Source organism: Drosophila serrata, unplaced genomic scaffold, assembly GCF_035046125.1.
Source record: "Drosophila serrata isolate PLE 108 unplaced genomic scaffold, ASM3504612v1 contig_276, whole genome shotgun sequence".
NCBI lineage: Eukaryota > Metazoa > Arthropoda > Insecta > Diptera > Drosophilidae > Drosophila > Drosophila serrata.
In genome coordinates, this window is record NW_028257174.1 from 7,193,917 (window position 1) to 7,219,364 (window position 25,448).

Consider the following 25,448-nt stretch of genomic DNA (forward strand, 5'->3'; position numbering starts at 1 on the left):
CGGACGCATCCCATTAATGCTGCCATTGCTGGCTCCATTGGCTATGTAGGCGGCTGCATTCAGGCTGCGATTGCCAGCGGTCTTATGTATGATCTCCGGTTCGTTGCTGTTGATATAAGAATGAAAATTCAATGAGAATCGAACTCCTTTAAGTAGGTTATCTAGCACTTGCCCATTTATATCCAACTCCTGGGTGGACTGGGCATTGCGCAGTTTTCCGGGTCCATAGGAGTGCTCCACCTCAGAGTCCTCATCGTCAACCTCGTCCGCATCGGCCTCGTCTGTGCTGAGCTGGCTGGAAACAAAAAAAAAAAAAACGTAAGATCAGAGGATTCTTGAAAGCCTTGACGTGTACTCACAACTTGTTCAGCGAAGCCTTCAGTGTATTCTGCCTGTTACTTTTGTGCAGGCGCTTCAGCTCCGCCTCGCGCGACTTGAGGCTCTGCAGCTCCTGCTGGATCTTCTGCTCGACGCAATGGCCTGCCCTCTGCTGGTGATAGGGTGACTGTGGTACTGCCCGATGGCGAGTTGCCGTTCTCCAGGAAGGCCAACGCCGTGCGTGTGATCAGCTTGAGGGTGTTGCTGTTGACTTCCATTTTAATTGCTCCCTGAGCTGCTGATGTTGCCCAAGGGCAACACCGAAGGCAAACTGACGCTTCTGGTGCAGGTCGCTGCTCCTGGCGGGTGACCACGGTCAGCATAAGCGGCGGCTGCTGCACTGCCGCCGGCCGGGCTGTGACCAGCACCCTCTAGTCTTGATCCAGCTCATCCTGATCCTGTGGCTGCTCCCGAGTGCATTCACCATAACCCAAAACGTAGGATGTCAAAGCTGCACATGGTTCCATGCCATCAATCGATAATCAAAGCTGCGTATGGCTGCATGCAAGCAATCGATAGTCAATGCTGCAATGCTGCACATCGTCACTGATCGTCGCTGTTGCACATGGCTGCAGGCAACCAGCAGAAAGTCAAAGCGGTCACACATCCTTGTATAAGTAGGGAAACATGAGTTGACCACACTGCAAAAAGCCGTTGATAATGGATATGGTCTCACCTTTTTTAAAAGTAGTAATGGCCGCCTTAACCGTTCCATTCGCGGCATTCTTGATCAGGCTTTCCCACTGGGCAATGAGGTCCCGCAATGAGGGCGCCTCCTTGGGGGTCGGGATCACAGAGCAGGGCCAGCGACATTGCCGGACGCATCCCATTAATGCTGCCACCGCTGGCTCCATTGGCTATGTAGGCGGCTGCATTCAGGCTGCGATTGCCAGCGGGCTTGTGTATGATCTCCGGTTCGTTGCATTGCGCAGTTTTTCGGGTCCGTATCAGTGCTCCACCTCAACGTCGTCCTCATCGGCCTCGTCGTCTGTGATAAGCTGCCTGGACACGAAAAAACGTATGATAAGAGGATTCTTGAAAGCCTTGACGTGTACTCACAGCTTGTCCAGCGAGGCCTTTAGTGTGTTCTGCCTGTTAATCTTCGGCAGGCGCTTCAGCTCCGCCTCGCTCGACTTGAGGTCCTGCATCTCCTGCAGGATCTTCTGCTCGACGCAACGGCCTGCCCTCTGAGTCCCGCTCGGTGGTTGCCGGTGACAGGGTGACAGGGTGACCGTGGTAATGCCCGTTGGCGACTGCCGTTCTCTAGAAAGGCCAACGCCGTGCGTGTGTTCAGCTTGAGGGTGTTGCGGTTGGTGTTGTTGTTGCTGCTGACTTCCATTCTGATTGCTACCTGAGCTGCTGTTGCCCAATGGCGAGGCGCCCTTGGTAGAGGCACCACCGAAGGCAAACTGACGCTGTTGGGGCAGGTCGGTGCTCCTGGACTGGAGGTTGTTGTTGCTGTGCGAGGAGGCTGAGATGACCGAGTCATCAGAATACGGGTCATCGAGGCTATTCCCCTTGGCGCTGTTCACGCTAGAGGCCAGCGAGTGTGTTGGATAGCTCATCAATGATCTTCTTGATCAAGCTTTCCCACTGGGCAATGAAGTCTCGCGATGAGGGCGCCTCCTTGGGTGTCATATCACAGAGCTGGGCCAGCGACATGGCCGGACGCATCCCATTAATGCTGCCATTGCTGGCTCCATTGGCTATGTAGGCGGCTGCATTCAGGCTGCGATTGCCAGCGGTCTTGTGTACGATCTCTGGTTCGTTGCTGTTGATATAAGAATGAAAATTCAATGAGAATCGAACTCCTTTAAGTAAGTTATCTAGCACTTGCCCATTTATATCCAACTCCTGGGTGGACTGGGCATTGCGCAGTTTTCCGGGTCCATAGGAGTGCTCCACCTCAGAGTCCTCATCGTCAATCTCGTCCGCATCGGCCTCGTCTGTGCTGAGCTGGCTGGAAACAAAAAAAAAAACGTAAGATCAGAGGATTCTTGAAAGCCTTGACGTGTACTCACAACTTGTTCAGCGAAGCCTTCAGTGTATTCTGCCTGTTACTCTTGTGCAGGCGCTTCAGCTCCGCCTCGCGCGACTTGAGGCTCTGCAGCTCCTGCTGGATCTTCTGCTCGACGCAATGGCCTGCCCTCTGCTGGTGATAGGGTGACTGTGGTACTGCCCGATGGCGAGTTGCCGTTCTCCAGGAAGGCCAACGCCGTGCGTGTGATCAGCTTGAGGGTGTTGCTGTTGACTTCCATTTTAATTGCTCCCTGAGCTGCTGATGTTGCCCAAGGGCAACACCGAAGGCAAACTGACGCTTCTGGTGCAGGTCGCTGCTCCTGGCGGGTGACCACGGTCAGCATAAGCGGCGGCTGCTGCACTGCCGCCGGCCGGGCTGTGACCAGCACCCTCTAGTCTTGATCCAGCTCATCCTGATCCTGTGGCTGCTCCCGAGTGCATTCACCATAACCCAAAACGTAGGATGTCAAAGCTGCACATGGTTCCATGCCATCAATCGATAATCAAAGCTGCGTATGGCTGCATGCAAGCAATCGATAGTCAATGCTGCAATGCTGCACATCGTCACTGATCGTCGCTGTTGCACATGGCTGCAGGCAACCAGCAGAAAGTCAAAGCGGTCACACATCCTTGTATAAGTAGGGAAACATGAGTTGACCACACTGCAAAAAGCCGTTGATAATGGATATGGTCTCACCTTTTTTAAAAGTAGTAATGGCCGCCTTAACCGTTCCATTCGCGGCATTCTTGATCAGGCTTTCCCACTGGGCAATGAGGTCCCGCAATGAGGGCGCCACCTTGGGGGTCGGGATCACAGAGCAGGGCCAGCGACATTGCCGGACGCATCCCATTAATGCTGCCACCGCTGGCTCCATTGGCTATGTAGGCGGCTGCATTCAGGCTGCGATTGCCAGCGGGCTTGTGTATGATCTCCGGTTCGTTGCTGTTGATATAAGAATGAAAATTCAATGAGAATCGAACTCCTTTAAGTAAGTTATCTAGCACTTGCCCATTTATATCCAACTCCTGGGTGGACTGGGCATTGCGCAGTTTTCCGGGTCCATAGGAGTGCTCCACCTCAGAGTCCTCATCGTCAATCTCGTCCGCATCGGCCTCGTCTGTGCTGAGCTGGCTGGAAACAAAAAAAAAAAACGTAAGATCAGAGGATTCTTGAAAGCCTTGACGTGTACTCACAACTTGTTCAGCGAAGCCTTCAGTGTATTCTGCCTGTTACTCTTGTGCAGGCGCTTCAGCTCCGCCTCGCGCGACTTGAGGCTCTGCAGCTCCTGCTGGATCTTCTGCTCGACGCAATGGCCTGCCCTCTGCTGGTGATAGGGTGACTGTGGTACTGCCCGATGGCGAGTTGCCGTTCTCCAGGAAGGCCAACGCCGTGCGTGTGATCAGCTTGAGGGTGTTGCTGTTGACTTCCATTTTAATTGCTCCCTGAGCTGCTGATGTTGCCCAAGGGCAACACCGAAGGCAAACTGACGCTTCTGGTGCAGGTCGCTGCTCCTGGCGGGTGACCACGGTCAGCATAAGCGGCGGCTGCTGCACTGCCGCCGGCCGGGCTGTGACCAGCACCCTCTAGTCTTGATCCAGCTCATCCTGATCCTGTGGCTGCTCCCGAGTGCATTCACCATAACCCAAAACGTAGGATGTCAAAGCTGCACATGGTTCCATGCCATCAATCGATAATCAAAGCTGCGTATGGCTGCATGCAAGCAATCGATAGTCAATGCTGCAATGCTGCACATCGTCACTGATCGTCGCTGTTGCACATGGCTGCAGGCAACCAGCAGAAAGTCAAAGCGGTCACACATCCTTGTATAAGTAGGGAAACATGAGTTGACCACACTGCAAAAAGCCGTTGATAATGGATATGGTCTCACCTTTTTTAAAAGTAGTAATGGCCGCCTTAACCGTTCCATTCGCGGCATTCTTGATCAGGCTTTCCCACTGGGCAATGAGGTCCCGCAATGAGGGCGCCTCCTTGGGGGTCGGGATCACAGAGCAGGGCCAGCGACATTGCCGGACGCATCCCATTAATGCTGCCATTGCTGGCTCCATTGGCTATGTAGGCGGCTGCATTCAGGCTGCGATTGCCAGCGGTCTTGTGTACGATCTCTGGTTCGTTGCTGTTGATATAAGAATGAAAATTCAATGAGAATCGAACTCCTTTAAGTAAGTTATCTAGCACTTGCCCATTTATATCCAACTCCTGGGTGGACTGGGCATTGCGCAGTTTTCCGGGTCCATAGGAGTGCTCCACCTCAGAGTCCTCATCGTCAATCTCGTCCGCATCGGCCTCGTCTGTGCTGAGCTGGCTGGAAACAAAAAAAAAAACGTAAGATCAGAGGATTCTTGAAAGCCTTGACGTGTACTCACAACTTGTTCAGCGAAGCCTTCAGTGTATTCTGCCTGTTACTCTTGTGCAGGCGCTTCAGCTCCGCCTCGCGCGACTTGAGGCTCTGCAGCTCCTGCTGGATCTTCTGCTCGACGCAATGGCCTGCCCTCTGCTGGTGATAGGGTGACTGTGGTACTGCCCGATGGCGAGTTGCCGTTCTCCAGGAAGGCCAACGCCGTGCGTGTGATCAGCTTGAGGGTGTTGCTGTTGACTTCCATTTTAATTGCTCCCTGAGCTGCTGATGTTGCCCAAGGGCAACACCGAAGGCAAACTGACGCTTCTGGTGCAGGTCGCTGCTCCTGGCGGGTGACCACGGTCAGCATAAGCGGCGGCTGCTGCACTGCCGCCGGCCGGGCTGTGACCAGCACCCTCTAGTCTTGATCCAGCTCATCCTGATCCTGTGGCTGCTCCCGAGTGCATTCACCATAACCCAAAACGTAGGATGTCAAAGCTGCACATGGTTCCATGCCATCAATCGATAATCAAAGCTGCGTATGGCTGCATGCAAGCAATCGATAGTCAATGCTGCAATGCTGCACATCGTCACTGATCGTCGCTGTTGCACATGGCTGCAGGCAACCAGCAGAAAGTCAAAGCGGTCACACATCCTTGTATAAGTAGGGAAACATGAGTTGACCACACTGCAAAAAGCCGTTGATAATGGATATGGTCTCACCTTTTTTAAAAGTAGTAATGGCCGCCTTAACCGTTCCATTCGCGGCATTCTTGATCAGGCTTTCCCACTGGGCAATGAGGTCCCGCAATGAGGGCGCCTCCTTGGGGGTCGGGATCACAGAGCAGGGCCAGCGACATTGCCGGACGCATCCCATTAATGCTGCCACCGCTGGCTCCATTGGCTATGTAGGCGGCTGCATTCAGGCTGCGATTGCCAGCGGGCTTGTGTATGATCTCCGGTTCGTTGCATTGCGCAGTTTTTCGGGTCCGTATCAGTGCTCCACCTCAACGTCGTCCTCATCGGCCTCGTCGTCTGTGATAAGCTGCCTGGACACGAAAAAACGTATGATAAGAGGATTCTTGAAAGCCTTGACGTGTACTCACAGCTTGTCCAGCGAGGCCTTTAGTGTGTTCTGCCTGTTAATCTTCGGCAGGCGCTTCAGCTCCGCCTCGCTCGACTTGAGGTCCTGCATCTCCTGCAGGATCTTCTGCTCGACGCAACGGCCTGCCCTCTGAGTCCCGCTCGGTGGTTGCCGGTGACAGGGTGACAGGGTGACCGTGGTAATGCCCGTTGGCGACTGCCGTTCTCTAGAAAGGCCAACGCCGTGCGTGTGTTCAGCTTGAGGGTGTTGCGGTTGGTGTTGTTGTTGCTGCTGACTTCCATTCTGATTGCTACCTGAGCTGCTGTTGCCCAATGGCGAGGCGCCCTTGGTAGAGGCACCACCGAAGGCAAACTGACGCTGTTGGGGCAGGTCGGTGCTCCTGGACTGGAGGTTGTTGTTGCTGTGCGAGGAGGCTGAGATGACCGAGTCATCAGAATACGGGTCATCGAGGCTATTCCCCTTGGCGCTGTTCACGCTAGAGGCCAGCGAGTGTGTTGGATAGCTCATCAATGATCTTCTTGATCAAGCTTTCCCACTGGGCAATGAAGTCTCGCGATGAGGGCGCCTCCTTGGGTGTCATATCACAGAGCTGGGCCAGCGACATGGCCGGACGCATCCCATTAATGCTGCCATTGCTGGCTCCATTGGCTATGTAGGCGGCTGCATTCAGGCTGCGATTGCCAGCGGTCTTGTGTACGATCTCTGGTTCGTTGCTGTTGATATAAGAATGAAAATTCAATGAGAATCGAACTCCTTTAAGTAAGTTATCTAGCACTTGCCCATTTATATCCAACTCCTGGGTGGACTGGGCATTGCGCAGTTTTCCGGGTCCATAGGAGTGCTCCACCTCAGAGTCCTCATCGTCAATCTCGTCCGCATCGGCCTCGTCTGTGCTGAGCTGGCTGGAAACAAAAAAAAAACGTAAGATCAGAGGATTCTTGAAAGCCTTGACGTGTACTCACAACTTGTTCAGCGAAGCCTTCAGTGTATTCTGCCTGTTACTCTTGTGCAGGCGCTTCAGCTCCGCCTCGCGCGACTTGAGGCTCTGCAGCTCCTGCTGGATCTTCTGCTCGACGCAATGGCCTGCTCTCTGCTGGTGATAGGGTGACTGTGGTACTGCCCGATGGCGAGTTGCCGTTCTCCAGGAAGGCCAACGCCGTACGTGTGATCAGCTTGAGGGTGTTGCTGTTGGTGTTGTTGCTGCTGACTTCCATTTTGATTGCTCCCTGAGCTGCTGATGTTGCCCAAGGGCGAGACCGAAAGCAAACTGACGCTTCTGAGGCAGGTCGGTGCTCCTGGCGGGTGACCACGGTCAGCTTAAGCGGCGGCTGCTGCTGTTGGTGCATGGACTGGAGGTTGCTGTTGCTGTGCGAGGAGGCCGAGATGCCCGGGTCATCAAAATGCGGCAGTAGCGTAGTGGTCTGCACTGCCGCCGGCCGGGATGTGACCAGCACCCCCTGGTCTTGATCCAGCTCATCCTGATCCTGCGGCTGCCCCAGAGTGCATTCACCATAACCTAAAACGTATGATGTCAAAGCTGCACATGGTTCCATGCCATCAATCGATAATCAAAGCTGCGTATGGCTGCATGCAAGCAATCGATAGTCAATGCTGCAATGCTGCACATCGTCACTGATCGTCGCTGTTGCACATGGCTGCAGGCAACCAGCAGAAAGTCAAAGCGGTCACACTTCCTTGTATAAGTAGGGAAACATGAGTTGACCACACTGCAAAAAGCCGGTGATAATGGATATGGTCTCACCTTTTTTAAAAGTAGTAATGGCCGCCTTAACCGTTCCATTCGCGGCATTCTTCTTGATCAGGCTTTCCCACTGGGCAATGAGGTCTCGCGATGAGGGCGCCTCCTTGGGTGTCAGATCATAGAGCTGGGCCAGCGACATGGCCGGACGCATCCCATTAATGCTGCCATTGCTGGCTCCATTGGCTATGTAGGCGGCTGCATTCAGGCTGCGATTGCCAGCGGTCTTATGTATGATCTCCGGTTCGTTGCTGTTGATATAAGAATGAAAATTCAATGAGAATCGAACTCCTTTAAGTAGGTTATCTAGCACTTGCCCATTTATATCCAACTCCTGGGTGGACTGGGCATTGCGCAGTTTTCCGGGTCCATAGGAGTGCTCCACCTCAGAGTCCTCATCGTCAACCTCGTCCGCATCGGCCTCGTCTGTGCTGAGCTGGCTGGAAACAAAAAAAAAAAAAAAACGTAAGATCAGAGGATTCTTGAAAGCCTTGACGTGTACTCACAACTTGTTCAGCGAAGCCTTCAGTGTATTCTGCCTGTTACTTTTGTGCAGGCGCTTCAGCTCCGCCTCGCGCGACTTGAGGCTCTGCAGCTCCTGCTGGATCTTCTGCTCGACGCAATGGCCTGCCCTCTGCTGGTGATAGGGTGACTGTGGTACTGCCCGATGGCGAGTTGCCGTTCTCCAGGAAGGCCAACGCCGTGCGTGTGATCAGCTTGAGGGTGTTGCTGTTGACTTCCATTTTAATTGCTCCCTGAGCTGCTGATGTTGCCCAAGGGCAACACCGAAGGCAAACTGACGCTTCTGGTGCAGGTCGCTGCTCCTGGCGGGTGACCACGGTCAGCATAAGCGGCGGCTGCTGCACTGCCGCCGGCCGGGCTGTGACCAGCACCCTCTAGTCTTGATCCAGCTCATCCTGATCCTGTGGCTGCTCCCGAGTGCATTCACCATAACCCAAAACGTAGGATGTCAAAGCTGCACATGGTTCCATGCCATCAATCGATAATCAAAGCTGCGTATGGCTGCATGCAAGCAATCGATAGTCAATGCTGCAATGCTGCACATCGTCACTGATCGTCGCTGTTGCACATGGCTGCAGGCAACCAGCAGAAAGTCAAAGCGGTCACACATCCTTGTATAAGTAGGGAAACATGAGTTGACCACACTGCAAAAAGCCGTTGATAATGGATATGGTCTCACCTTTTTTAAAAGTAGTAATGGCCGCCTTAACCGTTCCATTCGCGGCATTCTTGATCAGGCTTTCCCACTGGGCAATGAGGTCCCGCAATGAGGGCGCCTCCTTGGGGGTCGGGATCACAGAGCAGGGCCAGCGACATTGCCGGACGCATCCCATTAATGCTGCCACCGCTGGCTCCATTGGCTATGTAGGCGGCTGCATTCAGGCTGCGATTGCCAGCGGGCTTGTGTATGATCTCCGGTTCGTTGCATTGCGCAGTTTTTCGGGTCCGTATCAGTGCTCCACCTCAACGTCGTCCTCATCGGCCTCGTCGTCTGTGATAAGCTGCCTGGACACGAAAAAACGTATGATAAGAGGATTCTTGAAAGCCTTGACGTGTACTCACAGCTTGTCCAGCGAGGCCTTTAGTGTGTTCTGCCTGTTAATCTTCGGCAGGCGCTTCAGCTCCGCCTCGCTCGACTTGAGGTCCTGCATCTCCTGCAGGATCTTCTGCTCGACGCAACGGCCTGCCCTCTGAGTCCCGCTCGGTGGTTGCCGGTGACAGGGTGACAGGGTGACCGTGGTAATGCCCGTTGGCGACTGCCGTTCTCTAGAAAGGCCAACGCCGTGCGTGTGTTCAGCTTGAGGGTGTTGCGGTTGGTGTTGTTGTTGCTGCTGACTTCCATTCTGATTGCTACCTGAGCTGCTGTTGCCCAATGGCGAGGCGCCCTTGGTAGAGGCACCACCGAAGGCAAACTGACGCTGTTGGGGCAGGTCGGTGCTCCTGGACTGGAGGTTGTTGTTGCTGTGCGAGGAGGCTGAGATGACCGAGTCATCAGAATACGGGTCATCGAGGCTATTCCCCTTGGCGCTGTTCACGCTAGAGGCCAGCGAGTGTGTTGGATAGCTCATCAATGATCTTCTTGATCAAGCTTTCCCACTGGGCAATGAAGTCTCGCGATGAGGGCGCCTCCTTGGGTGTCATATCACAGAGCTGGGCCAGCGACATGGCCGGACGCATCCCATTAATGCTGCCATTGCTGGCTCCATTGGCTATGTAGGCGGCTGCATTCAGGCTGCGATTGCCAGCGGTCTTGTGTACGATCTCTGGTTCGTTGCTGTTGATATAAGAATGAAAATTCAATGAGAATCGAACTCCTTTAAGTAAGTTATCTAGCACTTGCCCATTTATATCCAACTCCTGGGTGGACTGGGCATTGCGCAGTTTTCCGGGTCCATAGGAGTGCTCCACCTCAGAGTCCTCATCGTCAATCTCGTCCGCATCGGCCTCGTCTGTGCTGAGCTGGCTGGAAACAAAAAAAAAAACGTAAGATCAGAGGATTCTTGAAAGCCTTGACGTGTACTCACAACTTGTTCAGCGAAGCCTTCAGTGTATTCTGCCTGTTACTCTTGTGCAGGCGCTTCAGCTCCGCCTCGCGCGACTTGAGGCTCTGCAGCTCCTGCTGGATCTTCTGCTCGACGCAATGGCCTGCCCTCTGCTGGTGATAGGGTGACTGTGGTACTGCCCGATGGCGAGTTGCCGTTCTCCAGGAAGGCCAACGCCGTGCGTGTGATCAGCTTGAGGGTGTTGCTGTTGACTTCCATTTTAATTGCTCCCTGAGCTGCTGATGTTGCCCAAGGGCAACACCGAAGGCAAACTGACGCTTCTGGTGCAGGTCGCTGCTCCTGGCGGGTGACCACGGTCAGCATAAGCGGCGGCTGCTGCACTGCCGCCGGCCGGGCTGTGACCAGCACCCTCTAGTCTTGATCCAGCTCATCCTGATCCTGTGGCTGCTCCCGAGTGCATTCACCATAACCCAAAACGTAGGATGTCAAAGCTGCACATGGTTCCATGCCATCAATCGATAATCAAAGCTGCGTATGGCTGCATGCAAGCAATCGATAGTCAATGCTGCAATGCTGCACATCGTCACTGATCGTCGCTGTTGCACATGGCTGCAGGCAACCAGCAGAAAGTCAAAGCGGTCACACATCCTTGTATAAGTAGGGAAACATGAGTTGACCACACTGCAAAAAGCCGTTGATAATGGATATGGTCTCACCTTTTTTAAAAGTAGTAATGGCCGCCTTAACCGTTCCATTCGCGGCATTCTTGATCAGGCTTTCCCACTGGGCAATGAGGTCCCGCAATGAGGGCGCCACCTTGGGGGTCGGGATCACAGAGCAGGGCCAGCGACATTGCCGGACGCATCCCATTAATGCTGCCACCGCTGGCTCCATTGGCTATGTAGGCGGCTGCATTCAGGCTGCGATTGCCAGCGGGCTTGTGTATGATCTCCGGTTCGTTGCTGTTGATATAAGAATGAAAATTCAATGAGAATCGAACTCCTTTAAGTAAGTTATCTAGCACTTGCCCATTTATATCCAACTCCTGGGTGGACTGGGCATTGCGCAGTTTTCCGGGTCCATAGGAGTGCTCCACCTCAGAGTCCTCATCGTCAATCTCGTCCGCATCGGCCTCGTCTGTGCTGAGCTGGCTGGAAACAAAAAAAAAAAACGTAAGATCAGAGGATTCTTGAAAGCCTTGACGTGTACTCACAACTTGTTCAGCGAAGCCTTCAGTGTATTCTGCCTGTTACTCTTGTGCAGGCGCTTCAGCTCCGCCTCGCGCGACTTGAGGCTCTGCAGCTCCTGCTGGATCTTCTGCTCGACGCAATGGCCTGCCCTCTGCTGGTGATAGGGTGACTGTGGTACTGCCCGATGGCGAGTTGCCGTTCTCCAGGAAGGCCAACGCCGTGCGTGTGATCAGCTTGAGGGTGTTGCTGTTGACTTCCATTTTAATTGCTCCCTGAGCTGCTGATGTTGCCCAAGGGCAACACCGAAGGCAAACTGACGCTTCTGGTGCAGGTCGCTGCTCCTGGCGGGTGACCACGGTCAGCATAAGCGGCGGCTGCTGCACTGCCGCCGGCCGGGCTGTGACCAGCACCCTCTAGTCTTGATCCAGCTCATCCTGATCCTGTGGCTGCTCCCGAGTGCATTCACCATAACCCAAAACGTAGGATGTCAAAGCTGCACATGGTTCCATGCCATCAATCGATAATCAAAGCTGCGTATGGCTGCATGCAAGCAATCGATAGTCAATGCTGCAATGCTGCACATCGTCACTGATCGTCGCTGTTGCACATGGCTGCAGGCAACCAGCAGAAAGTCAAAGCGGTCACACATCCTTGTATAAGTAGGGAAACATGAGTTGACCACACTGCAAAAAGCCGTTGATAATGGATATGGTCTCACCTTTTTTAAAAGTAGTAATGGCCGCCTTAACCGTTCCATTCGCGGCATTCTTGATCAGGCTTTCCCACTGGGCAATGAGGTCCCGCAATGAGGGCGCCTCCTTGGGGGTCGGGATCACAGAGCAGGGCCAGCGACATTGCCGGACGCATCCCATTAATGCTGCCATTGCTGGCTCCATTGGCTATGTAGGCGGCTGCATTCAGGCTGCGATTGCCAGCGGTCTTGTGTACGATCTCTGGTTCGTTGCTGTTGATATAAGAATGAAAATTCAATGAGAATCGAACTCCTTTAAGTAAGTTATCTAGCACTTGCCCATTTATATCCAACTCCTGGGTGGACTGGGCATTGCGCAGTTTTCCGGGTCCATAGGAGTGCTCCACCTCAGAGTCCTCATCGTCAATCTCGTCCGCATCGGCCTCGTCTGTGCTGAGCTGGCTGGAAACAAAAAAAAAAACGTAAGATCAGAGGATTCTTGAAAGCCTTGACGTGTACTCACAACTTGTTCAGCGAAGCCTTCAGTGTATTCTGCCTGTTACTCTTGTGCAGGCGCTTCAGCTCCGCCTCGCGCGACTTGAGGCTCTGCAGCTCCTGCTGGATCTTCTGCTCGACGCAATGGCCTGCCCTCTGCTGGTGATAGGGTGACTGTGGTACTGCCCGATGGCGAGTTGCCGTTCTCCAGGAAGGCCAACGCCGTGCGTGTGATCAGCTTGAGGGTGTTGCTGTTGACTTTCATTTTAATTGCTCCCTGAGCTGCTGATGTTGCCCAAGGGCAACACCGAAGGCAAACTGACGCTTCTGGTGCAGGTCGCTGCTCCTGGCGGGTGACCACGGTCAGCATAAGCGGCGGCTGCTGCACTGCCGCCGGCCGGGCTGTGACCAGCACCCTCTAGTCTTGATCCAGCTCATCCTGATCCTGTGGCTGCTCCCGAGTGCATTCACCATAACCCAAAACGTAGGATGTCAAAGCTGCACATGGTTCCATGCCATCAATCGATAATCAAAGCTGCGTATGGCTGCATGCAAGCAATCGATAGTCAATGCTGCAATGCTGCACATCGTCACTGATCGTCGCTGTTGCACATGGCTGCAGGCAACCAGCAGAAAGTCAAAGCGGTCACACATCCTTGTATAAGTAGGGAAACATGAGTTGACCACACTGCAAAAAGCCGTTGATAATGGATATGGTCTCACCTTTTTTAAAAGTAGTAATGGCCGCCTTAACCGTTCCATTCGCGGCATTCTTGATCAGGCTTTCCCACTGGGCAATGAGGTCCCGCAATGAGGGCGCCTCCTTGGGGGTCGGGATCACAGAGCAGGGCCAGCGACATTGCCGGACGCATCCCATTAATGCTGCCACCGCTGGCTCCATTGGCTATGTAGGCGGCTGCATTCAGGCTGCGATTGCCAGCGGGCTTGTGTATGATCTCCGGTTCGTTGCATTGCGCAGTTTTTCGGGTCCGTATCAGTGCTCCACCTCAACGTCGTCCTCATCGGCCTCGTCGTCTGTGATAAGCTGCCTGGACACGAAAAAACGTATGATAAGAGGATTCTTGAAAGCCTTGACGTGTACTCACAGCTTGTCCAGCGAGGCCTTTAGTGTGTTCTGCCTGTTAATCTTCGGCAGGCGCTTCAGCTCCGCCTCGCTCGACTTGAGGTCCTGCATCTCCTGCAGGATCTTCTGCTCGACGCAACGGCCTGCCCTCTGAGTCCCGCTCGGTGGTTGCCGGTGACAGGGTGACAGGGTGACCGTGGTAATGCCCGTTGGCGACTGCCGTTCTCTAGAAAGGCCAACGCCGTGCGTGTGTTCAGCTTGAGGGTGTTGCGGTTGGTGTTGTTGTTGCTGCTGACTTCCATTCTGATTGCTACCTGAGCTGCTGTTGCCCAATGGCGAGACCGAAAGCAAACTGACGCTTCTGAGGCAGGTCGGTGCTCCTGGCGGGTGACCACGGTCAGCTTAAGCGGCGGCTGCTGCTGTTGGTGCATGGACTGGAGGTTGCTGTTGCTGTGCGAGGAGGCCGAGATGCCCGGGTCATCAAAATGCGGCAGTAGCGTAGTGGTCTGCACTGCCGCCGGCCGGGATGTGACCAGCACCCCCTGGTCTTGATCCAGCTCATCCTGATCCTGCGGCTGCCCCCGAGTGCATTCACCATAACCCAAAACGTAGGATGTCAAAGCTGCACATGGTTCCATGCCATCAATCGATAATCAAAGCTGCGTATGGCTGCATGCAAGCAATCGATAGTCAATGCTGCAATGCTGCACATCGTCTCTGATCGTCGCTGTTGCACATGGCTGCAGGCAACCAGCAGAAAGTCAAAGCGGTCACACATCCTTGTATAAGTAGGGAAACATGAGTTGACCACACTGCAAAAAGCCGTTGATAATGGATATGGTCTCACCTTTTTTAAAAGTAGTAATGGCCGCCTTAACCGTTCCATTCGCGGCATTCTTGATCAGGCTTTCCCACTGGGCAATGAGGTCCCGCAATGAGGGCGCCTCCTTGGGGGTCGGGATCACAGAGCAGGGCCAGCGACATTGCCGGACGCATCCCATTAATGCTGCCACCGCTGGCTCCATTGGCTATGTAGGCGGCTGCATTCAGGCTGCCATTGCCAGCGGTCTTATGTATGATCTCCGGTTCGTTGCTGTTGATATAAGAATGAAAATTCAATGAGAATCGAACTCCTTTAAGTAGGTTATCTAGCACTTGCCCATTTATATCCAACTCCTGGGTGGACTGGGCATTGCGCAGTTTTCCGGGTCCATAGGAGTGCTCCACCTCAGAGTCCTCATCGTCAACCTCGTCCGCATCGGCCTCGTCTGTGCTGAGCTGGCTGGAAACAAAAAAAAAAAAAAACGTAAGATCAGAGGATTCTTGAAAGCCTTGACGTGTACTCACAACTTGTTCAGCGAAGCCTCCAGTGTATTCTGCCTGTTACTCTTGTGCAGGCGCTTCAGCTCCGCCTCGCGCGACTTTTGGCTCTGCAGCTCCTGCTGGATCTTCTGCTCGACGCAATGGCCTGCCCTCTGCTGGTGATAGGGTGACTGTGGTACTGCCCGATGGCGAGTTGCCGTTCTCCAGGAAGGCCAACGCCGTGCGTGTGATCAGCTTGAGGGTGTTGCTGTTGACTTCCATTTTAATTGCTCCCTGAGCTGCTGATGTTGCCCAAGGGCAACACCGAAGGCAAACTGACGCTTCTGGTGCAGGTCGCTGCTCCTGGCGGGTGACCACGGTCAGCATAAGCGGCGGCTGCTGCACTGCCGCCGGCCGGGCTGTGACCAGCACCCTCTAGTCTTGATCCAGCTCATCCTGATCCTGTGGCTGCTCCCGAGTGCATTCACCATAACCCAAAACGTAGGATGTCAAAGCTGCACATGGTTCCATGCCATCAATCGATAATCAAAGCTGCGTATGGCTGCATGCAAGCAATCGATAGTCAATGCTGCAATGCTGCACATCGTCACTGATCGTCGCTGTTGCACATGGCTGCAAGCAACCAGCAGAAAGTCAAAGCGGTCACACATCCTTGTATAAGTAGGGAAACATGAGTTGACCACACTGCAAAAAGCCGTTGATAATGGATATGGTCTCACCTTTTTTAAAAGTAGTAATGGCCGCCTTAACCGTTCCATTCGCGGCATTCTTGATCAGGCTTTCCCACTGGGCAATGAGGTCCCGCAATGAGGGCGCCTCCTTGGGGGTTGGGATCACAGAGCAGGGCCAGCGACATTGCCGGACGCATCCCATTAATGCTGCCACCGCTGGCTCCATTGGCTATGTAGGCGGCTGCATTCAGGCTGCGATTGCCAGCGGGCTTGTGTATGATCTCCGGTTCGTTGCATTGCGCAGTTTTTCGGGTCCGTATCAGTGCTCCACCTCAACGTCGTCCTCATCGGCCTCGTCGTCTGTGATAAGCTGCCTGGACACGAAAAAACGTATGATAAGAGGATTCTTGAAAGCCTTGACGTGTACTCACAACTTGTTCAGCGAAGCCTTCAGTGTATTCTGCCTGTTACTCTTGTGCAGGCGCTTCAGCTCCGCCTCGCGCGACTTGAGGCTCTGCAGCTCCTGCTGGATCTTCTGCTCGACGCAATGGCCTGCCCTCTGCTGGTGATAGGGTGACTGTGGTACTGCCCGATGGCGAGTTGCCGTTCTCCAGGAAGGCCAACGCCGTACGTGTGATCAGCTTGAGGGTGTTGCTGTTGGTGTTGTTGTTGCTGCTGACTTCCATTTTGATTGCTCCCTGAGCTGCTGATGTTGCCCAAGGGCGAGACCGAAAGCAAACTGACGCTTCTGAGGCAGGTCGGTGCTCCTGGCGGGTGACCACGGTCAGCTTAAGCGGCGGCTGCTGCTGTTGGTGCATGGACTGGAGGTTGCTGTTGCTGTGCGAGGAGGCCGAGATGCCCGGGTCATCAAAATGCGGCAGTAGCGTAGTGGTCTGCACTGCCGCCGGCCGGGATGTGACCAGCACCCCCTGGTCTTGATCCAGCTCATCCTGATCCTGCGGCTGCCCCCGAGTGCATTCACCATAACCCAAAACGTAGAATGTCAAAGCTGCACATGGTTCCATGCCATCAATCGATAATCAAAGCTGCGTATGGCTGCATGCAAGCAATCGATAGTCAATGCTGCAATGCTGCACATCGTCACTGATCGTCGCTGTTGCACATGGCTGCAGGCAACCAGCTGAAAGTCAAAGCGGTCACACTTCCTTGTATAAGTAGGGAAACATGAGTTGACCACACTGCAAAAAGCCGTTGATAATGGATATGGTCTCACCTTTTTTAAAAGTAGTAATGGCCGCCTTAACCGTTCCATTCGCGGCATTCTTGATCAGGCTTTCCCACTGGGCAATGAGGTCCCGCAATGAGGGCGCCTCCTTGGGGGTCGGGATCACAGAGCAGGGCCAGCGACATTGCCGGACGCATCCCATTAATGCTGCCACCGCTGGCTCCATTGGCTATGTAGGCGGCTGCATTCAGGCTGCGATTGCCAGCGGGCTTGTGTATGATCTCCGGTTCGTTGCATTGCGCAGTTTTTCGGGTCCGTATCAGTGCTCCACCTCAACGTCGTCCTCATCGGCCTCGTCGACTGTGCTGAGCTGGCTGGAAACGAAAAAACGTATGATAAGAGGATTCTTGAAAGTCTTCGCGTGTACTCACAGCTTGTCCAGCGAGGCCTTTAGTGTGTTCTGCCTGTTAATCTTGCGCAGGCGCTTCAGCTCCGCCCCGCGCGATTTGAGGTCCTGCACCTCTTGCAGGATCTTCTGCTAGACGCAACGGCCTGCCCTCTGAGTCCCGCTCGGTGGTTGCCGGTGACAGGGTGACAGGGTGACCGTGGTAATGCCCGTTGGCGACTGCCGTTCTCTAGAAAGGCCAACGCCGTGCGTGTGTTCAGCTTGAGGGTGTTGCGGTTGGTGTTGTTGTTGCTGCTGACTTCCATTCTGATTGCTACCTGAGCTGCTGTTGCCCAATGGCGAGACCGAAAGCAAACTGACGCTTCTGAGGCAGGTCGGTGCTCCTGGCGGGTGACCACGGTCAGCTTAAGCGGCGGCTGCTGCTGTTGGTGCATGGACTGGAGGTTGCTGTTGCTGTGCGAGGAGGCCGAGATGCCCGGGTCATCAAAATGCGGCAGTAGCGTAGTGGTCTGCACTGCCGCCGGCCGGGATGTGACCAGCACCCCCTGGTCTTGATCCAGCTCATCCTGATCCTGCGGCTGCCCCCGAGTGCATTCACCATAACCCAAAACGTAGGATGTCAAAGCTGCACATGGTTCCATGCCATCAATCGATAATCAAAGCTGCGTATGGCTGCATGCAAGCAATCGATAGTCAATGCTGCAATGCTGCACATCGTCTCTGATCGTCGCTGTTGCACATGGCTGCAGGCAACCAGCAGAAAGTCAAAGCGGTCACACATCCTTGTATAAGTAGGGAAACATGAGTTGACCACACTGCAAAAAGCCGTTGATAATGGATATGGTCTCACCTTTTTTAAAAGTAGTAATGGCCGCCTTAACCGTTCCATTCGCGGCATTCTTGATCAGGCTTTCCCACTGGGCAATGAGGTCCCGCAATGAGGGCGCCTCCTTGGGGGTCGGGATCACAGAGCAGGGCCAGCGACATTGCCGGACGCATCCCATTAATGCTGCCACCGCTGGCTCCATTGGCTATGTAGGCGGCTGCATTCAGGCTGCGATTGCCAGCGGGCTTGTGTATGATCTCCGGTTCGTTGCATTGCGCAGTTTTTCGGGTCCGTATCAGTGCTCCACCTCAACGTCGTCCTCATCGGCCTCGTCGACTGTGCTGAGCTGGCTGGAAACGAAAAAACGTATGATAAGAGGATTCTTGGAAGTCTTCGCGTGTACTCACAGCTTGTCCAGCGAGGCCTTTAGTGTGTTCTGCCTGTTAATCTTGCGCAGGCGCTTCAGCTCCGCCCCGCGCGATTTGAGGTCCTGCACCTCTTGCAGGATCTTCTGCTCGACGCAACGGCCTGCCCTCTGAGTCCCGCTCGGTGGTTGCCGGTGACAGGGTGACAGGGTGACCGTGGTAATGCCCGTTGGCGACTGCCGTTCTCTAGAAAGGCCAACGCCGTGCGTGTGTTCAGCTTGAGGGTGTTGCGGTTGGTGTTGTTGTTGCTGCTGACTTCCATTCTGATTGCTACCTGAGCTGCTGTTGCCCAATGGCGAGGCGCCCTTGGTAGAGGCACCACCGAAGGCAAACTGACGCTGTTGGGGCAGGTCGGTGCTCCTGGACTGGAGGTTGTTGTTGCTGTGCGAGGAGGCTGAGATGACCGAGTCATCAGAATACGGGTCATCGAGGCTATTCCCCTTGGCGCTGTTCACGCTAGAGGCCAGCGAGTGTGTTGGATAGCTCATCAATGATCTTCTTGATCAAGCTTTCCCACTGGGCAATGAAGTCTCGCGATGAGGGCGCCTCCTTGGGTGTCATATCACAGAGCTGGGCCAGCGACATGGCCGGACGCATCCCATTAATGCTGCCATTGCTGGCTCCATTGGCTATGTAGGCGGCTGCATTCAGGCTGCGATTGCCAGCGGTCTTGTGTACGATCTCTGGTTCGTTGCTGTTGATATAAGAATGAAAATTCAATGAGAATCGAACTCCTTTAAGTAGGTTATCTAGCACTTGCCCATTTATATCCAACTCCTGGGTGGACTGGGCATTGCGCAGTTTTCCGGGTCCATAGGAGTGCTCCACCTCAGAGTCCTCATCGTCAACCTCGTCCGCATCGGCCTCGTCTGTGCTGAGCTGGCTGGAAACAAAAAAAAAAAAAACGTAAGATCAGAGGATTCTTGAAAGCCTTGACGTGTACTCACAACTTGTTCAGCGAAGCCTTCAGTGTATTCTGCCTGTTACTCTTGTGCAGGCGCTTCAGCTCCGCCTCGCGCGACTTGAGGCTCTGCAGCTCCTGCTGGATCTTCTGCTCGACGCAATGGCCTGCCCTCTGCTGGTGATAGGGTGACTGTGGTACTGCCCGATGGCGAGTTGCCGTTCTCCAGGAAGGCCAACGCCGTGCGTGTGATCAGCTTGAGGGTGTTGCTGTTGACTTCCATTTTAATTGCTCCCTGAGCTGCTGATGTTGCCCAAGGGCAACACCGAAGGCAAACTGACGCTTCTGGTGCAGGTCGCTGCTCCTGGCGGGTGACCACGGTCAGCATAAGCGGCGGCTGCTGCACTGCCGCCGGCCGGGCTGTGACCAGCACCCTCTAGTCTTGATCCAGCTCATCCTGATCCTGTGGCTGCTCCTGAGTGCATTCACCATAACCCAAAACGTAGGATGTCAAAGCTGCAAATGGTTCCATGCCAGCAATCGATAGTTAAAGCTGCGTATCGTTGTATGTCAGCAATCGATAGTCAATGCTGTACATCGTCACTGATCGTCGCTGTTGCACATGGCTGCAGGCAACCAGCTGAAAGTCAAAGCGGTCACACTTCCTTGTATAAGTAGGGAAACATGAGTTGACCACACTGCAAAAAGCCGGTGATAATGGATATGGTCTCACCTTTTTTAAAAGTAGTAATGGCCGCCTTAACCGTTCCATTCGCGGCATTCTTCTTGATCAGGCTTTCCCACTGGGCAATGAGGTCTCGCGATGAGGGCGCCTCCTTGGGTGTCAGATCATAGAGCTGGGCCAGCGACATGGCCGGACGCATCCCATTAATGCTGCCATTGCTGGCTCCATTGGCTATGTAGGCGGCTGCATTCAGGCTACGATTGCCAGCGGTCTTATGTATGATCTCCGGTTCGTTGCTGTTGATATAAGAATGAAAATTCAATGAGAATCAAACTTCTTTAAGTAGGTTATCTTACATTTGCCTATTTCTATCCAAATCCTGGGTGGACTGGGCATTGCGCAGTTTTCCGGGTCCATAGCAGTGCTCCACCTCAACGTCGTCCGCATCGGCCTCGTCGACTGTGCTGAGCTGGCTGGAAACGAAAAAACGTATAAGAGGATTCTTGAAAGTCTTCACGTGTACTCACAGCTTGTCCAGCGAGGCCTTTAGTGTGTTCTGCCTGTTAATCTTGCGCAGGCGCTTCAGCTCCGCCCCGCGCGATTTGAGGTCCTGCATCTCCTGCAGGATCTTCTGCTCGACGGGCACGTAGCCTCGACGCAACGGCCTGCCCTCTGAGTCCCGCTCGGTGGTTGCCGGTGACAAGTTGACCGTGGAAATGCCCGTTGGCGAGCTGCCGTTCTCTAGAAAGGCCAACGCCGTGCGTGTGTTCAGCTTGAGGGTGTTGCGGTTGGTGTTGTTGCTGCTGACTTCCATTCTGATTGCCACCTGAGCTGCTGATATTGCCCAACGGCGAGACGCCCTTGGTAGAGGCAAGACCGAAGGCAAACTGACGCTTCTGGGGCAGGTCGCTGCTCCTGGCGGGTGACCACGGTCAGCTTGAGCGGAGGCTGCTGCTGCTTGAACTAGAGGTTGCTATTGCTGTGCGAGGAGGCCGAGATGCCCGAGTAATTAGAATGCGGCAGTAGCGAAGTGGTCTGCACTGTCGCCGGCCGGGATATGACCAGCACCCCCTGGCCTTGACCCATCTCATCCTGATCCTGTGGCTGCTCCCGAGTGCTTTCACCATAACCCAAAACGTAGGATGTCAAAGCTGCAAATGTTTGCATACCAGCAATCGATAGTTAAATCTATTTATCGTTGTATGCCAGCAATTGATAGTCAATGCTGCAATGCTGCACATCGTCACTGATCGACGCTGTTGCACATGGTTGGAGGCTACCTGCGGAAAGTCAAAGCGGTCACACTTCCATGGTAAATAGTGAAAATCAAGTTGGTCACACTACAAAAAAGTTCCCACAGTATAGGGTTGACAAAGTAGCTATTTCCTAGCATTAAGCTTTAAGCTCTAAGCTTTAAGCTCTGCTACAATATAGCTAAACGGACAACTCTAATTTGAACCTCTTGCACTAAAATTAATCAGCTTTCTGCGGTTTCTGTTCGCCTGGTATTCCAGGTCGAGAATTGGATGGATTTTTGCCGATTTTTGACCAAATCGAAGACTTGGTTTTGTCTACAACAACAAAAATAACAACAACAAAAATAACAACTCTGAATTAACAAAAACAAATACAATATTTTTAGAACAACAACATCAATTTTTGTCAGCCAAAATGTATTGAAGCGCCTCCTGTCAGTGTTTTGCTAAACCTACCTAAGATTTTCGAACCACCCCTGCAGATAGCGCCACTTGCCGAGTTGTTTCCTGGTTTCGTCATAATTAACTGCTTACCAATTTAAAAATGGGAAAAATAATGCTAATCTCTCCCTTAAAATTAGTTCAATAAATTTTACACGTGAAAATTTATATATCTCCTTTCCAGAGTGGCCAGCAAGCTCAGCTCCCAGCTAATGGATCTTCTAGATGCCAAAATCAAGCAACCCATCGATTAACCATCAATTTTTACTACAATCAAGGACATTTGCCTTTTACGAGATTGATTAAAATGTGAGACAAGATCCTTCAGCAAATTGTAAGTGTAGTATAAATTGAGATATGGAAACCATTAAAAAATAAACAAAATTAATGCGAACCCAAAAGTTAGGGGGCTTATATAATTACAAACCACATTTTACAGCTAAGCGTTCAATTCCTTTGATTTGAAAAACACTTCCTTGGCTTTTCTCGTTTAATTATTCTCCAAAAACTCAAATCAAATCAAATTCATCAGTTTATACACAGGGTATTCCTCGCTTATCCACTACATAACTTACAATGTTTTAGGGGTTTTCAAACTACAAACTAACTTAGGCAATAGGCTCGCACTTGAGTTCGACTTTCTTAACTTAACTTCAGCTATGCGTTAAGTTAGGGTGTGCTTCCGTTTCCATTTCCGTCTCTGTGTGATGTCAACAGTGGCTAGCCAGTCGAAAGTTAAGTCTGATCCTTCATGGTTAAGTCTATAAGCTAAAACTAAGGCTAGGGCGATGCATGTGTGTGTCTGTGTGGGTGTCCTCTCTGGAAATGTGTGTGTGTGTGGGGGAGTTAAAAAAAAAGTACAATAAATAGGTTGTTGTTTCCATCTCGCAGCGAGGTTCCGCATCCCCATCCCCATACCCTCCAACATCCTCATCCACAGGGCTCAAACGAACGTCCACGTGGATGGGCGGCTGAATCTCAGAGGAGGTTGGAGCAGCTCGCCTCCGAAACGGCACAGTTTGTGGAGCGCGGCAAGAACTGGATGTGCTGCCAGGTGGCATTGAAGCTGCAAAGGAATAATATATATAAATAATAAATATACAAATATAGGAGGGTGTAATGCCTACAGATAACTCTCTGCCAACTGGCTCTCCACATGGGGCTTGATCCTGGCATAGTCCTTGTCCGCAATGGTGGTGCTGCAGTGCTGTTGCATATAGGCCAACGTGAACAACTCATTCTCGTTAAAGGAGCGCAATCCGGGCACTCTCAGGCGCCTGGTCAGTCCCAAAGCCTCATAGGTATTGACCTGATCAATACCCGATCCCTGGATGGCACTGCCCGCGTCGATGGCACTCACAAAGGTGCTCAGGGCCCTCGCCGCCGTCCTGGCAGCGCTCAATGTCACATGGAAGCCCTTGAGGGCATTGCTCGACAGCTCGCTTAGTTCGTGAGCCAATCGAGGTGATCCTCCCTCTTCCGATGCCAGGCAATTGACATCCGGCTGGGCATACTTGATCTCCGGCACGGCGTCACTAATGTCCGAGCTCTGGGTGTTGAACTGCAGCAGGAAGACGGAGAAGTTATCGATCAGGGCCTCCAAGATGTCCGTGCCAATGCGGGCAAAGTTTACGGCTCTGCGTGGAATAAAAGAGAGGCGATGAGATACGATTTTAGATTGGAAAGAGACGGATCCCGCTTTCCCTTTGGGGTTTCCATAATTTAAAGAGAATCATTATACGTACACGGGAAATCTATAATCGTAGTAATTGGAGCTGATCAATATCTTCGAGACGAGCAGCATATTGAGCTTGTTGGAGTAGCTAATGGCCTGTGGATTGTCCCTTGTGTACATCTCTGAAACAATGCTGTCAGCGAGAGATCGAAAGCAAGTTAGAAAGCGTTAGAAAGCTGATAAATCAATCGATCGATCGTGAGACTTACACATCCAGCATGCCCAGCGTGCCCAGCTTCTTCTCCATGCGCGTCCGCCGGAAGGTCCAAATGGGCTCCAAATGCTCCACAAAGTACAGATTGTTCAGCATGAGGTCCGAATAGTATGCCTTTAGGTAACTGGGCTGATCCAGCACTTCGTCCGGTATCCCAAACTGCAGCCGCATCTCGTTGAGCTTCTTCTGAATGAACTGCCTGGCCGCCGGATCCAGCCATTGGGCCTGACCCAGCGAGTCCTTCAGCTGATTTCGCAGACTGTAAAACATCAGTCGAAGCAATTCCTCATTACCATGGGTCTTATTCCAGCCTAGGGTGGGCGAGGCGGTCGTTTCGAATTGCTGCCTCGGTGGCTGTTGCTGCAGTGCATCCACCGCAAAGGGTAACCAATCCCGCACCATCTTGCTACAGACAAGCCAACGCGGATAGCTGGCAGTGCGTCCGTACACGGAATGATCAAAGTTCTCCGCCAAGGTGCGATACTCCTTGGACAGGTGGGGCAACATTTGGCGGGCCAAAGACCAAATAATAAAGTTGTTAATGGGCCTGGAAGATGGTAGAGTTATAAGATCAAGTTTTAAGCTTCAACTGGGTATTATTTTAATCAGTTTACTCACTTCTTGTCCGAGGTGGAAAGAAGAACTGAAACGGCATGCAAAACTTCGACATCGCGGACTAAAACCTCGGTGTCTTCGGTGATTTTGGTCTTGGGAAATATGGCTTGCAGAGACTCCAGAATAGGCAACTGTGGAAGAAACAGAATTAGAAAGCTTGGAAAATTAAAAAAAAAAAAAACTATACTAACCGAAGGTGCCTTTGTCTTTAGATCAGAGAGACTCATTAGTTTATTTAGCTGCCGATCTCTGCTAGCCTTGGCATCCTCAATGTGATTGACAATGCGTCGTTCGTAATGAAAAATATCATCGGAAAAAAGGTCAGCCTCACGGGAAACAATTCCTAAACAATAAATATATAAAATACATTAAATAATCAATTAAATAATAAATAATAATTATAAAAACTCACCCATATTGATGGCAAAATCCCTGAGGAGCAGCTTGTAGCCGCGTACCACTTCCTCGTCGGCATCGTTGCCATAAAAGTACTTATCCGGCAGCCCCACATCACCCTCGTCCAGGGTGATCACATAGTCATGGGGATTGCTATATCCATTCTCCACGCTGACGCGATAGTAGGGAAAGATGCCATACTTGGCCTGGAGAAGAACCAGGAACCGCTTGTAGTCCCAGGACTGCAGTCGATTTGTCTCACGAAATGCCTGCCAGCCACCTGCGGGAAATATATTTAAAAATCAAGACAGACTGGTTAGCTATATAATCATTATATCCAAATAATGTCATGCGACAGGTTCGAATTTGAGTACGGGTTTGGATTTGGGTTCTTTAAGGCTATTCTGGTTGGAAACCCCCAATGGATGGGCTGTGCGCTAATAGAAATCCCCCCCCCCCAGCTGCATGCACACATCATTATGGCATAGATCCGTCTATATAACATACATTAGCTAGCAGGTTGATATGTGTATGTATTTGTCGATCGATTTATGGCAATTAAAGGCGCTAAAATGTTTGGCTGCTTGAAATTTTCAGGGCGCTCAGTCCCGTCTTTGCTTGCAAGCACAAAATATATATATTGAGCCAAAAATGAAATAAAACAAACAGAAGAGAGTTATAGTTAAAGCGCTTAAAAGGAGGGAATTGTGAATGCTCTTCTTGTGTTTTTATTCATGTTTTTATATCTACATTCTTATTTATTCT

At 52.4% G+C, this 25,448-nt stretch overlaps 9 protein-coding genes across 18 annotated transcripts in view; 1 reads left to right on the forward strand and 8 right to left on the reverse strand.

The window, feature by feature from the left end:
- TwdlX (TweedleX) overlaps nucleotides 1-25,448 on the forward strand; it is a 53,378-nt gene that overhangs the window by 24,714 nt on the left and 3,216 nt on the right. For 2 of the 3 annotated variants that reach the window (XR_002319508.2, XM_020949417.2), the window contains one exon: nucleotides 21,908-22,057. Coding sequence is in view for 1 of the 3 variants with exons in the window: in XM_020949416.2 (XP_020805075.2) it covers nucleotides 21,908-21,977 (70 nt within the window). In the remaining 2 variants the exon portion in view is untranslated. Of the gene's footprint in view, nucleotides 1-21,907; nucleotides 22,616-25,448 lie in introns of those variants that run through there. The other variant, XM_020949416.2, reaches the window with a different exon arrangement.
- Nucleotides 465-2,364, reverse strand: LOC147643281 (uncharacterized). Of its 2 annotated transcripts, none has more exons than XM_086835897.1 (2): nucleotides 1,438-2,364; nucleotides 465-1,380 (listed from the first exon to the last, which is right to left on the reverse strand). In XM_086835897.1, the coding sequence occupies exons 1-2, from the start codon at nucleotides 1,941-1,943 to the stop codon at nucleotides 1,326-1,328; spliced, it is 561 nt and encodes a 186-aa protein (XP_086692023.1). In that variant the 5' UTR covers nucleotides 1,944-2,364; the 3' UTR covers nucleotides 465-1,325. The 2 variants fall into 2 exon arrangements, with proteins under 2 accessions (XP_086692023.1, XP_086692022.1); XM_086835896.1 differs by having other exon boundaries at nucleotides 1,055-1,376.
- LOC147643282 (uncharacterized) lies at nucleotides 4,888-8,076 on the reverse strand. Of its 2 annotated transcripts, none has more exons than XM_086835889.1 (2): nucleotides 5,861-8,076; nucleotides 4,888-5,799 (listed from the first exon to the last, which is right to left on the reverse strand). In XM_086835889.1, the coding sequence occupies exons 1-2, from the start codon at nucleotides 6,364-6,366 to the stop codon at nucleotides 5,631-5,633; spliced, it is 675 nt and encodes a 224-aa protein (XP_086692015.1). In that variant the 5' UTR covers nucleotides 6,367-8,076; the 3' UTR covers nucleotides 4,888-5,630. The 2 variants fall into 2 exon arrangements, with proteins under 2 accessions (XP_086692015.1, XP_086692016.1); XM_086835890.1 differs by having other exon boundaries at nucleotides 5,707-5,803.
- Nucleotides 8,820-10,129, reverse strand: LOC147643283 (uncharacterized). 2 transcript variants are annotated; one of them, XM_086835893.1, is made up of 2 exons: nucleotides 9,203-10,129; nucleotides 8,820-9,141 (listed from the first exon to the last, which is right to left on the reverse strand). In XM_086835893.1, the coding sequence occupies exons 1-2, from the start codon at nucleotides 9,706-9,708 to the stop codon at nucleotides 8,973-8,975; spliced, it is 675 nt and encodes a 224-aa protein (XP_086692019.1). In that variant the 5' UTR covers nucleotides 9,709-10,129; the 3' UTR covers nucleotides 8,820-8,972. The 2 variants fall into 2 exon arrangements, with proteins under 2 accessions (XP_086692019.1, XP_086692021.1); XM_086835895.1 differs by having other exon boundaries at nucleotides 9,049-9,145.
- On the reverse strand, nucleotides 13,499-14,587 carry LOC147643284 (uncharacterized). Its single transcript, XM_086835193.1, has 3 exons — nucleotides 14,569-14,587; nucleotides 13,626-14,004; nucleotides 13,499-13,568 (listed from the first exon to the last, which is right to left on the reverse strand). The coding sequence occupies exons 1-3, from the start codon at nucleotides 14,585-14,587 to the stop codon at nucleotides 13,514-13,516; spliced, it is 453 nt and encodes a 150-aa protein (XP_086691319.1). The 3' UTR covers nucleotides 13,499-13,513.
- Nucleotides 16,832-17,830, reverse strand: LOC147643285 (uncharacterized). The gene is made up of 2 exons (XM_086835194.1): nucleotides 17,215-17,830; nucleotides 16,832-17,157 (listed from the first exon to the last, which is right to left on the reverse strand). The coding sequence occupies exon 1, from the start codon at nucleotides 17,828-17,830 to the stop codon at nucleotides 17,270-17,272; it is 561 nt and encodes a 186-aa protein (XP_086691320.1). The 3' UTR covers nucleotides 16,832-17,157; nucleotides 17,215-17,269.
- On the reverse strand, nucleotides 18,040-19,352 carry LOC147643286 (uncharacterized). Its single transcript, XM_086835898.1, has 2 exons — nucleotides 18,423-19,352; nucleotides 18,040-18,365 (listed from the first exon to the last, which is right to left on the reverse strand). Exons 1-2 carry the CDS (start codon nucleotides 18,926-18,928, stop codon nucleotides 18,311-18,313), a joined length of 561 nt encoding a protein of 186 aa, XP_086692024.1. The 5' UTR covers nucleotides 18,929-19,352; the 3' UTR covers nucleotides 18,040-18,310.
- LOC110181619 (uncharacterized) lies at nucleotides 19,493-21,366 on the reverse strand. 2 transcript variants are annotated; one of them, XM_086835884.1, is made up of 4 exons: nucleotides 20,554-21,366; nucleotides 20,383-20,499; nucleotides 20,075-20,322; nucleotides 19,493-19,981 (listed from the first exon to the last, which is right to left on the reverse strand). In XM_086835884.1, the coding sequence occupies exons 1-4, from the start codon at nucleotides 20,838-20,840 to the stop codon at nucleotides 19,926-19,928; spliced, it is 708 nt and encodes a 235-aa protein (XP_086692010.1). In that variant the 5' UTR covers nucleotides 20,841-21,366; the 3' UTR covers nucleotides 19,493-19,925. The 2 variants fall into 2 exon arrangements, with proteins under 2 accessions (XP_086692010.1, XP_086692011.1); XM_086835885.1 differs by having other exon boundaries at nucleotides 20,389-20,499; nucleotides 20,554-21,330.
- Nucleotides 22,200-25,448, reverse strand: part of goe (endothelin converting enzyme 1) — a 29,573-nt gene continuing 26,324 nt past the window's right edge. For all 4 annotated transcript variants that reach the window (XM_020949414.2, XM_020949415.2, XM_086835881.1 and 1 more), the window contains exons 5-11: nucleotides 24,700-24,963; nucleotides 24,479-24,630; nucleotides 24,291-24,418; nucleotides 23,668-24,219; nucleotides 23,469-23,591; nucleotides 22,851-23,360; nucleotides 22,200-22,789 (exon numbers count right to left, since the gene is read on the reverse strand). In XM_020949414.2, coding sequence (XP_020805073.2) covers nucleotides 22,702-22,789; nucleotides 22,851-23,360; nucleotides 23,469-23,591; nucleotides 23,668-24,219; nucleotides 24,291-24,418; nucleotides 24,479-24,630; nucleotides 24,700-24,963 — 1,817 coding nt within the window. In that variant the 3' untranslated portion in view covers nucleotides 22,200-22,701. The remainder of the gene's footprint in view (nucleotides 22,790-22,850; nucleotides 23,361-23,468; nucleotides 23,592-23,667; nucleotides 24,220-24,290; nucleotides 24,419-24,478; nucleotides 24,631-24,699; nucleotides 24,964-25,448) is intronic.